Here is a 12,013-nt window from a genome sequence, read left to right on the forward strand (position 1 = left end):
CACCTCCCCAAACCCCACCCCCTAGCCCCAAATATAATCCACTCTACAACCCTCATTGCATACTCCTATGATAAAAATAATGCCCTAAAATATAATACTTTTAGACTATTCTCTCCCCCATAGACTTCAATGCCGTAAACATATTTCATCCAGTTTTTCTCAAGCCTTGTTTTTTAACTTAGCTGCACCTGCCTCGATCTGCCCACTGAGCTCTTTTCACTCCACAAGCTGACCATCAGGGACCAGGACAGCACGTGAGTGCCCTGTGCCCCAGAGCAGCTCACAGTGACTGCGGGACAGCCCTGCTGTGTTAGCTGTGAGGTGACTTCAGTGAATGGAGTGGAGGCCACTGTTAAATACCATTAAGTCACTCCAGCTCACAGCAACCCAAAGAGCAACAGATGGAAACCTCGCCCGAGCGGGCGCCGTCCTGGTCTCTGATATGCTCAAGCCTGTCCTCTGCTTCCCCCAGCACGTTGTCTTCTTCCAAAGACTGACCCCTCCTGATAACATGCCCAGAGCGTGTGAGATGAAGCTTCACCATCCTTGTCTTGAAGGAGCACCTGACTGCCTTTCCTCCCAGACAGAGTCGCTTGTTCTTTCCGCTCGAAACTCCTCAAGCTCATTTCCTTTGAGATTGAACTAGCTCGCAGCTTACTCTCCACTGGGTGTCTGAGGCTGTAAATTGTACAGGAGGAGATCGCCCACCTTTCTCCTTCAGAGCTGAGGGTGGATTTGAACCATCAGAGAGATGGTTAACAGTGTTGCTCCATCCAGATGATGTCACTAGAGCGTCCTTGGTATTTTCGTGACTGTTCACTGGCACTGCAAAGGCATCGATTCTTCAGTCTTCTGTATTCACTGTTCAGCTTTCACATGCATAGGAAGCAATTGAAAAGCCATGATTTGTGTCATATGCACATCAGAGGTCAGGCGTGTAGACCAGGCAGCCCAAATGGCCATCATGTGACTCCGCTTGTCCTCCTACCAACAACAGAATCCTGGAGAAATTACTGGCCTAGTGTGTAAGGAGTTGCACTGTCAACCCAAAGGTGGGGAGTTCAAATCCACCAGCGGTTCCTCAGAAAAAAGGCAGGTAGTCTGTGCAATTGAGAGCCTCTGAAAGCCCGCTGGATGGTCAGCTAGGAGTCAGTTCCAACTGGATGGCAGTGAGTTGTCACATGGATAATCTCATCTGTCGCATGAGGATAATAGGGACACGCTTCTTGTAGTGAGTGACCCCACGCCCAACAGGGCAGGGCGCCTGTGATCCAGATGCTGTCTGACCAGGCCTTTTTTTTCTTAGGGTTTTTTGTTTTGTTTCTGTGTGTGTGTGTGTGTGTGTGTGTGTGTGTGTGTGTGTGTGTGTGTGTAAGATTGTCCTTCCTTTTCCAGCATCTGGTGGATTCGAATTGCATACTTCTGGGACTGCAATGCAGTTTCTTGCCACTAGGCCACCAGAGCTCCCTAGGTTTCTTAGTTTCTTTTTTCTTAGTGATGGTGAAACCTCTGTCACAGGAACACATCTGCCTCTGCTGACATATGTGCACCAACGCGGAATCAAACGAGGTCTCCTGAAGTAAGCACTCCACCACCAACCGGCCAGTGCTGTGTCATGGGGCTGTTGTTTGATGCTGCTGGGTCAGTTTTCCGCTCAGCGTCCCCAGGTGATGGAGGAACGCCACCCTGTAGAGGATTTTTGTGGCAAACTTATGGGAGCAGATGACCCAAGTCTTTTTCCGATAGGCCAGCTGGGCAAGTTGGAGCACCAGCCTTTTGGCTAGCGACCCAGTGCTTAACCGGTGTACCACCAGTTAACGGGTCAGTAGATGTGGTGCAGAACAAGTGCTGGGTGCCAACCACCCCATGAGACCATCACTCACATGCTCCGTGTGTGCTCGCCAGGGCTTCCAGGTGTCAGCCTGGCTTCCATCCCTACTGCTGACGGTCATCAGACAAGCCAGGGGCACCCTCAGTTACGCTAACTGTCTCAGTGGTTTCTCTTACTCCAGGCTATCAAGGTTTGCATGTTTGAGGTTGACCTTGAATTCTGTCCTCTAGCCACTCATATTCCTACCAACAACTGCCTCCCCAAGGAACCTTGGGAAATAAGCACTACATAAGTGCGTTTCCTTTGTTGTATGGACAACCAGGAAGCACAAAGGACAAATGGAATATGGTTTAACTCAATGACTGGCGCCCTGGTGTCCTAGTGGTAAGAAGCTGCGCTGCAATCCCAAAGGCACATGGTTTGAATCCACCAGCTGCTCCAAGGGAGAAGGCTGGGCAGTCTTCTCCTGGGTGATTAAATGCCTCTGAAAGCTCACTAGAGGGTCAGCTGTGGGCCAGTTCCACCTTGACAGACAACAAACCACTGGAGGTCAAGGACAGAGACCTATTCTGCACTTGGCTTAGATGATCTGGTGATGATGTCCAGACTCTCAATGAGATGGAGTAACACAGTGGCTGCATGAATATGCTAAGCCCAGGAGAGACGGGGAGGGTGGCACAGGGCCAGCAAGGGCCACACTGTCGAGCGGAGGATCGCTACAAGTCAGAGCTGACCCCGATGCTCCTCACAAGAATCACCATAATATATAATGCATCAGGCGTCTAACTGAAGAAGTCAGTGGTTCAAATCCACCAGCGGCTCCACACGATAAAGCTGGACATTATTGCTGATGGAGGGTCTTTATGGGTCGCAATCGGCTTAGCTGTGACGAGTTTGAAAATTTTTCTACATTTGTTTACCAGAGTCCTATGGTGTTTTGGTGGCATAGAGTGTTACAGGCATGACCTATATTTTGGTGTTAATCGAAAGGTCAGTGGTTTGAATCTACCAGTCACTCCTCATGAGCGAGACAGTCTTCTCCGGGTAAAGATTTGCAGCCTCAGAAACTTGACGGAGGGTTGTCACGAGCCATGATAGATTCAGCAGTGGATTTGTGCTGATTAAAGGCGTAGCCAGGGTGCATCCAAGCTGAGATGAGAGCTGTGATCAATTAGGCATGTCTGCTGTGAACATGGAAAAAGCACACTAGACAATTGACATTGTTCATCACCAGGTAAATAGCCTTATGGGCAACTCTGCTGTATATCTTTCAGTCAAGTCTACACCTGCTCATAAATTTATATCTTCCCTGTCAACACTTTATTTATATTTCACTAGAGGTAGTTTTTCGGTGCGATGGGATGGGTTATAAAGAAAACAGTGTCCAGCTTCACTGGCCGGCCCAGCCCTCAGGACACAGCACAGCTGAGCGTGTCCGACTGAGGAAGAGGGCGTGCTGAGGAGCCCGTGGCTTCCGCAGGCCCCGAGCGGTGCCCAGTGCCTCCTAGTGGGAGTGCCTATTTCTCAGTCACAAAAAATCTCTAAATAAATGGGTTTGGATCAAGAATTAGACTCTTGCATTGCCTCCTTCTAGCTGGGGACAGGCTCTCTTGTCAGGATCACCCATTTCCCTACTCCCAGCATCTTTTTCTGGGGAACCAATTTGTAGCTACATCTTTTTAAAATTATTTATTTATTGTATGTAACTAAAATAAACTATTTTATATTGCTTTGTATAAAAAATTAATATACATTGTTTCATGCGTATACATTGTGTGTTTCATACATTCATTCATGTTTCATATTCACCATTGATATATGCCCACGTTCACTCCATCCTTTCAGGTCAGGACAGGGGAAAATTATAAGGTCTAAGAGTTTAGTGGGCAGAGGGAGGGAGGGAGTAAAATAATTGTAGCTACATCTTATCAGGGTCTGAGGTACTAAAACCACAGGTAAAGGGCCTGCTGAAATGCAGATTCCTTGCCCTGTCCTGACATCCTCTGCACCAGCATTCCAGGGCCCTGGAATCTGCATATTCACAAGCACTCCCACCACTGGGGGGTGACTCTCAGTCCAGGGACTGAAAGGCTTTTGGGGAGCCACCAAGAGCTCTGGGCGCTGCCGGGCTCCTTGGCTGAGGCAACAGCGCCACCTGGTGGGTTCTGCCCTAATACATGCCATTCACCGCCTGGCCCTCGCTGGGGGCCGAGAGGCACGTGGGCCCAGGCCTCTAAGTTCCAGGGGAGCGAATGTCCCCAGCACATCCTTTCGTGCCCGTCCAGGCTGAGAGAAGGGAGAAACCAGGAGCTTCCCAGCCGACCTTTCCCCAGCCTTCTTTTCCTACCGCAGCCTAGGGGGCCTTCCCGCTTTATCTACTTTGTTTTCATCTTTGTTATGAGCCCTCTGGTTGGAACTGATCCACAGTGGACCCTCCACCGGGTTTTCAGAGGCTGTAAATCACAGGAGAGGAGACTGCCCATCTCTCATGGAGCAGCTGCTAGATTCCAACTGCCTTTGGGTTAGCAGGGCAATTCCTTATCGTTACACTATCCAAGCATTAGAACTGAACTCTGGTGGCCTCGTGGTAAGCAGCTGCGTTGCAATCCCAAAGGTTTACGTTTCAAATCCACCAGGTGCTCTGTGAGGGAAAGGTTGGGCCATCTCTTCCCAGGCGATTGATGGCCTCTGAAAACCTGCTGGAGGCTCAGCTATTGCTCAGTTCTGACTCAATCACCACCAACAACAACGAGCCCAAGGCGCTCTGGTGGCCTACTGGTAAGGATTTGTGCTGCAACCCCAAAGGCACACAGTTCAAATCCACCAGATGCTAAGCTGGGAAAGGATGAGCAAGCTCCACCCGTGTGATTTACTGCCTCTGAAAAGTCACTGGAGGGTCCACTGTGGGTCAGTTCTGACTAGACAGCGTACAACAAGACAACAATGAAACAAAAAACACCACTGCGCCAACAGGTAACATCATGTTGGATGGAGAAAAGCTTGAAATTGTCAAAGATTTTATTTTAGTTGGATCCAAAACTGATACACTTGGTAACAGGAGTCGAGAGACCAGGGGGCAAAATGTTTTTAAGTGCCATTAAGTCGTAGGTGACTCATAGCGACCCTATGACTGAAAGACCTGAACACTTGTATAACTTTCATTGTTTCTCCAAGTTCATAGAGTTTCTGGAAGCACGCCATTTCGGAAGTAGATGCCACTCCTGCTTTCAAGCTTGTTTTAATCGGAGAGCTCCACCAAACACTGTCCACCATGGGTAGCCATAATCACATTTGACACATTGGTGTCACAGTGTTCAGCTTCACAGCAACCACGAGTTACCTATGTACAGCAAATGGGACAGATCAATGCTATACCACTTAGAAGAATGCTTGATCAAAACCAATTAAAACCAGGCCTGAGGGCCGCAGATTAAAATCACCCACCTTTGGCTAGGTAGCATAACTTTGTATCCATTAGGCCAACAGAGCTCTATGTTGTTGTTGTTGTTAAGTGCCGTCAAGTCAGAGATGACTCATAGCGACCCTATGAATGAAAGGTCTGATCACTTGTATAACTTTTGTTGTTTCTTTACATTCATAGAGTTTCTGGAGGCAAGCCATTTCAGAAGTGGGTGCCAGTCCTGCTTGCCACAGGACCGAGGGCCCAAATGGGTTCTTAAATAGGAGACTGAATCCCATCATCTCACACCCATTAGTGAATCAACATTCCACCCTAATCCTCACCAGAACCAGCAAACAACTCCTCTGTAGAATTCAGAAGCTGCAGACAACTTCCAAACTGGATTCCAGCCCCAGGAGACAAATAAACAAATAGCACTGGGAAAGTCTGCTGTCAGGAATCTCTCCAAAATCCTAAAGAGCAATGATGTCAGCTTAAAGACTGTGGTGTGCCTGATTCAAGTCATGGACTTTCCAATCACTTGCAATGAATCTGAGAACTGGAAAATTAATAAGGATGACAGAACTGTTGTCTTTTGAGTCGTGGTGTTGGAGAAGAGCACTGACTATCCCCTGGTCTGCCAAAAGAACAGATACGTCTTGGAGAAAGTGCAACCAGAGTGCTCGTTAGGAGGCAGGGATGGCGAAGCCTCATCTCACATACTCGGGGCATGTTGTTAGAAGGGGCTATTCTTTGGACAGGGACGTCGTGCTTGGAAAGGTGTAGGCTCAACAAGAGAGAGGAAGCCCCTCAACGAGATGGAGTGGCACTGTGACTAAAGCAGTGAGCACAAGTGTGTCTGAAAAGGTAAGGATGAGGCAGGATAGAACAGGGTTCCTATCTGTTCGTAGAGTTTTGTCGTACTCAGTGGAAACAGCAGCAATGAGTTCTGGGGGCTTAGTGTGTGCTGGGCTGGATCGCTCATTGAAAGATCGTCTGTTTGAATCCACTACCACTCCGGGGGGAGGGGCCATCTCTTCCCACGGAGATTTACAGACTCAGAAATCCAAGGAAGGGTCACAGTGAGATTCAATGACAGTGGTTTTGGGGTTGTTTCTGGCAAGGGAGTTCTGGTAGTGCAGTGGTTCAAAAGGTAGGGGAGCCCTGTTGGTCTAGTGGTAAGGAGTTGCACTGCCAACTCAAAGGTCCACGGTTCAAATCAACCAGTAGCTCCACTAGGGAAAGATGGGCAAGGGCCTCCTGTGCTCTTTACTGCCTCTGAAAACTGGATGGAGAGTCAGCCAAGAGTCTGTTCTGACTTGACAGTACACAACCACCACCACCACCAAAAGGCCAGTAGTTTAAAACCCAATGGTCACCCCACGGAAGAAAGATGAAGCCGTCTGCGTCCACAAAAGCTCAAAGCCTGTGGGCAGTTTCACCGCATCCTGCAGGGTCACTGAGAGTCACAGATGGACTGGCCTTGAAGACCTACGGGATAGCACAGGAGAGGGAGACCCCTGACGAGGTGGATTGATACAGTGACTGGGGCAATTGGGGCTGGTGTGTCTGAATCAGCAGACTGGCTCAGGACACAGTCACTGGCAACTCAACAGCACATAACAAGAAAGAGCAGGGGGTACGTCAGGAGCCAGCAGCGACAAGGGCCACATACAAGTTCTAGCATCCTTTCGTGTCTCGTGACTCTAAGCCCACGGCTGTCCGGTAGGAAGCGGCTCCTAGCTGACCTTCAGGTTTCCCGTGTCATACGTGAGGAGCATGCAGGGATCATGGGCCCATCTCTCTCCCTTGGGCCCTCTGGAGGATTTGGATGGCGAGAGGCGGGGCCTTCGAGTTAGGAGCTCAACTGCCCGTGGACACAGGGCTCCCTTCACTCTCCAGTTCCACCTTTGAAAGTTGTCAGAATTCTGCACATCCAACTCCATCAATCACAGTTCTTGAATTTGAAAATTTGGGGCCACAAAACCCCCTGCAAAAATGAATACTAACAAAAATAGGTCAAGTTTATCCTGTGGTTTGTCTGGGCAACCCTCACCAGCTTCATTCCCCACCCACGGGCATCTGCACCTGGTCTTCGAATCAGGGGTCCATAGTTGTGGTCTATACCTATCTCAACACACAGCCACACTCTGATGATCTCCTGTCACCCCTTCTCTGGGTCAGGCCCATCCTCTCCCCATGTTCTGGGCTGAGAAGGAGCTGAGACGCCGCCAGATGGCTCCATTCTCTGGGGGACAGCAGGAAGCAGCCGGCCACTCTCCCAGCCCAGCCAGTCACCCCTGGAAGCAGGTGCCCCCCATGCCCCATATCAGAATGGGTTGTTACAAATTCTCTTTAATAGTCTTTACAGAAAGTTTTACAGAACTGTATATGCAGAACCCCGCCCCACATCCCACAAGGCACAGCCTCACCCACTCTATTCCCGAGGACAGAGGATGCAAGAATGGCCAGATGACTTGTCCCAGGAGAGAGCTTCTGCCCACCCCACCCACCCCCAGCCCAATCCCACCTGCCCTGTCCCTGTCTCTAGATGGCCCTGGAGTCCAAGGGATATAAGCTCACTGGGGCTCACTCCATGGAACCCCTAAGTGGCTTAGGGCAAATCCATCAGACTCCTTTCAGCCCACCCCACCTGTGTCCTGTTTGACCCCAGCTGATCGGAGCTGCCTTGTTGCGGGGTGCGGTGGGGGAGGGCAGGTCAGGGGAAAGGGTGCCACTCCTTAATTTTAAATACTTCGCACCCATCCCACCATCATCAATAAAAAAACGTGGAAACCAAAGACATAAGCTTTGTAGTGGAAAAAAATTCACCCCTTCAGTGGGCAGTCCCTGGGCAGCGCTGGGTGTCTGCTGGACACAGCCCTCCCCGACATGGGTCAGCGTGCTTTCTCCTGCACAACAGCACGCCCGGGAGGAAGAGGAGCCCGAATCTCTTAGAAGGGAGGATGACGAGGCTTCAGCTCACATTCCTTGGGCCTGTTATCAGGAGGGACAAGTCCCTGGACAAGGACGTCATGCTTGAGAAACAGAGGGCCAGAGAAGAGAGGCCGCGCCCCTCGGTGTGCAGTGAGGGCAGCAGGGAGTTCAAACCCAGTGACGGCCTCAGGCAGGCCCAGGACCGTGCTGCAGGCGAGACCTCTAAGAGTCAGCACCTGCCAACACACAGCTGCATGGCCTCAAAGGGAGGTGAGCGCTAAAACCTGGCCCACGCTGAAGGGGCAGGGCCACTGCTAGGAGAACTCTGGGAGCAGAGATGGCGGAGCTGACGGCCAGGGCTCCAGCTGGCAGGAGGAAGTCGGAAGTCAGGAGAGGTGTTCAGGCCTCAGGAAGCACCTCACTTGCTGCCAGCAGGGGAAGGGCAGGGGCCTGGCAGTGAGGTTGGAAGAGGGCCTGGGAGGGAGCCAGGGAGGCCGCTAGGAGCCCCGAGCTGGAGGGTGGACAGGAAGGTGGGGACAGCAGCTGCTTCAGTACTTGGGGACCTTGCTGTAGTCTTCGGAGTGGATGTGCCGGCACAGAGAGATGGACAGGATCATGCCCAGGAGCTGTACAGGGAGAGGCAGAGTCAGAGGGGACGAGAGGCGAGGTGCCCTGGCCAGTCCCCTCCCAGCCCAGCCACGAAGGGCGGTGCAGCAGCCTCTCTGGTCCAGTTCAACACACGAGCTTCATGTGGATTAAACAGACTCGAGCCTCATGGCCACCGTGACGCAGGCAGAGGAGCGAGGCCCAGAGAGGGTCAGCGCCTCACCTGAGGTCACACAGCCCATCTGTGCCCTGGTGTCCAAACAAAAGTGGAACGGGACGGGGAAAGGGGTGTCTGCGGGAGGTCAGGGAGGACTTTGCATGGGGAGGGGCTGGAGAGCAGGGGACCCAGACCTCAATGACAGCGACGCCTCCACACACGCCCAGGATGATGCCCAAGTTCTCCTGCAGCCATGTCTGCACCCGCTCCATGCAGCCCTGCAGGGGAGAGAGAGAGATGATCCCATCACCCTCGTCACCTCACATCGGGTCACAGCCCCTGGGTGAGCACCACCCCGAGGGGCTGCCCCACCCCAAAGGGCCTGCAGAGAGGGGGGGTCCATGTGGTCCTTGATTTAACCAATGAAATGAAGATACAAATTACACAAAACCAAATACCAATGGAAGGGACAACTGAAGGAGGGAGGGAAGAGGAGGAGTGAGAGGAAGGAGAGAAGTGGGAGGGAAAGGAGAGGGGGAAGGAGGAGGAGGAGGGGAGGGGAAAGGAAGGTGAATGGGGGAAGATGGGGGGAAGAGGGGCAAGAAGGGGAGGGGGAGGAAGAACGAGGAGAGGGAGGACCACGCAGTGGCTCAGCCAAGTCCGGTTGGCCTTGTAGATAAACCCATGGAGCTTCCTGAGCCCAGACGGCCTCAAAGTCCCCGGCGCCCGCCCTGGCCCTCTGGCCACCACACACCTTCCTGTACACGGGCCACTCCTCAGGGTTGTTGCCACTCTGGCTGTTGTCGGACACCTCACAGAAGCCTGTCTGCATGGGTAGGTCTGTGCTGTTGTGCTTGTTGTAACAGGAACAGGGGTAGGTGATGCTGGTGTGGTTCATGAGCTCCTCATTCTCCGTCCAGTTGAGGAAGCTGGCCCAGCCGCAGCACTCCACCTGGGCACAGGGGGTAACTGGTCAATGCCCATGCCCATCACAGGTGGGTGGCTCTCCTGAGAGGCCCCCCCACCCCTTTGGACACCGTCTTCTGGAGCCTTGGATTCAGGTCTCCTACTACTGCCCTGGCTACTCTCACATCACAGCCCTCTGTCCCCAGCAGCAATCACATACTGCCAGCAGGCCCTAGGTGACCACTGAGTCAGGAGGCTGCAGCCCAGAAAGGGCAGGTCCTGGCCAAGGGCACATAGCACTCAGGACCAGAATTAGGAGGGACTCAGTATGGAGGTCTATTTGTGTGTGTGGCCACTGGTGTGCCAGCAAGACCGGTCAGAAACCTAGTCAGTCAATCAGCAAGCCTATCTGTCTCCAAATCACTATATAAATAAACATAAACATAAATATAAATATAAATATAAATATAAATAGAAATAGAAATAGAAATACAAATAGAAATACAAATAGAAATACAAATATATATACAAATACAAATTATCCAAATCTGAAGCCTTCAGCCAAAGGAATTTTTATGTGTGTACATAGTGACAACTTTCAACTGTTTCCTATGCAGGTTTAAGTCTGACAATGAATAAGAAGACCAAAGAAAGATTGATGCCTCTGAATTTTGGTGTTGGCAAAGCAGATTGCCAAAAGCAAAACCAGATCTTTCTTGGAAAAGTTACAGCCAGAGTGCTCCTTAGAGGCAGCGAGGGGCAGACTCCATCTCACATAGCTTGGGCATGTTGCTGGGGTGGGGGCTGGGGGCAGAGGTTGGAAAAAGACACCATTCTTGTGAAAGTAGAAATGACGACCCTTAATGAGATGGTCAAGTCAAGATTTGGATGGAACACTCCTGTCACCCCACAGTGTCCACAGTCACCTCCCTAGTCACTGCCTTCCTGGAGAGGTCAGCTCCAGAAGTTTTCGTCAGCATGTCAGCCTTGGCGGTGGTCTCTTAACACCCAAAGCGGTGCTTCTGACCTTCCCAGGCTGGCCTGGGCTGACAGAGAGCTTCCCTTTCTCTCCACCACAGAAGAACCCTGAGTGGGGAGCTGTGGTGTTGGTTAGTGTCCAGGAGGGGGCACTGCTGAGCACTCTCCAATAGACACTGTCTGTATTCTCTATCGGGCCCCCACAGCCACTGCGAAGAACAGACCCACACATTTGAGTTGTTATGTGCTGTGGAGTTCTCTACAACTCGCAGTGACCCGATGAACAGTAGCTCTGAACCCTGCCCTATCCTGAGCCAACTTCCCTGTCTTCGACAAAACTGACTCCACTGCTACAGTCCCTGTGTCAAGCTAACTTATCCAGAGTCTTCCTCTCCTGTGAGAACCCTCTACCCTTCCAAGCATGATGACCTCTAAGAACTGGCCCCTCCTAGCAGCAGGCTGAAAGTACGGGAGATGGAACTTCAAAGTCCTGGCCTCCAAGGAGCAGCTTGGAGGACTGGCATCACTTTCCAAACAACATGTCTCTGGAAACTCTATGAACTTTGATAAATGACGATAGTTAAAGAAAGGCTTCAGGTCTTTTGTTCATTGGGTAGCTATGAGTCGTGCTCGACTAGATGGCAATTGACAATAATAACAAGTAAGCCGCAGAAATTGTCTTGGTTCGCCAGAGCACATAAAAGGTATTCTGACATGGCACTGTAGCCTATTAGGTTGCTCAGTGCGTTAAGTATTGTTATTATGTACTGTTGAGTCAGAACCGATCCAGAGCTGACCTGGTGGTTTAATTGCACGGGAGGAGATTGCATATCCTTCTCCCACAGAGCCGCTGGTGGATTCAAACTGTGTACCTTTGGGATTGCAGCACAGCATCTGGCCACTAGGCCACCAGAGCTCATTGTCATTAGGCCACAGGAAATGTCAATGGGTTTGTACCTACCAGTTGTCTAGGTGGAAGAAGATGAGGCAGTCTGCCCCCTCTAAAGACTGCCACCCTTGGGGTCCTATGGGGCAGTTCTAGTCTGTCCTGTAAAGCTGCTACACGAGTTGGAATTCAAGCAAGGACAATGGGTAGAGAGGGTTGTAATTTTGCACTGTATGTGCAATTGCATGATCAAGAAGTTTGCATGATTAAAAAACAAGGAACTCATGCAATATTATTCAAAATGGTTGACTC

At 51.0% G+C, this 12,013-nt stretch overlaps 1 protein-coding gene across 2 annotated transcripts in view; it reads right to left on the bottom strand.

Moving 5' to 3' along the window:
- Positions 1 to 8,716: 8,716 nt before the first annotated feature.
- The window catches only part of CD82 (CD82 molecule), a 26,585-nt gene continuing 23,288 nt past the window's right edge, over positions 8,717 to 12,013 (bottom strand). For both annotated transcript variants that reach the window (XM_006896749.1, XM_006896748.1), the window contains 3 exons: positions 9,686 to 9,883; positions 9,126 to 9,209; positions 8,717 to 8,794 (listed from right to left, as the gene is read on the bottom strand). In XM_006896749.1, the coding sequence (XP_006896811.1) occupies positions 8,717 to 8,794; positions 9,126 to 9,209; positions 9,686 to 9,883 (360 nt within the window). The remainder of the gene's footprint in view (positions 8,795 to 9,125; positions 9,210 to 9,685; positions 9,884 to 12,013) is intronic.

The sequence above is a fragment of the Elephantulus edwardii genome, unplaced genomic scaffold, assembly GCF_000299155.1.
Source record: "Elephantulus edwardii isolate Elephantulus edwardi_28Jun2011 unplaced genomic scaffold, EleEdw1.0 scaffold00189, whole genome shotgun sequence".
NCBI classification, from domain to species: domain Eukaryota; kingdom Metazoa; phylum Chordata; class Mammalia; order Macroscelidea; family Macroscelididae; genus Elephantulus; species Elephantulus edwardii.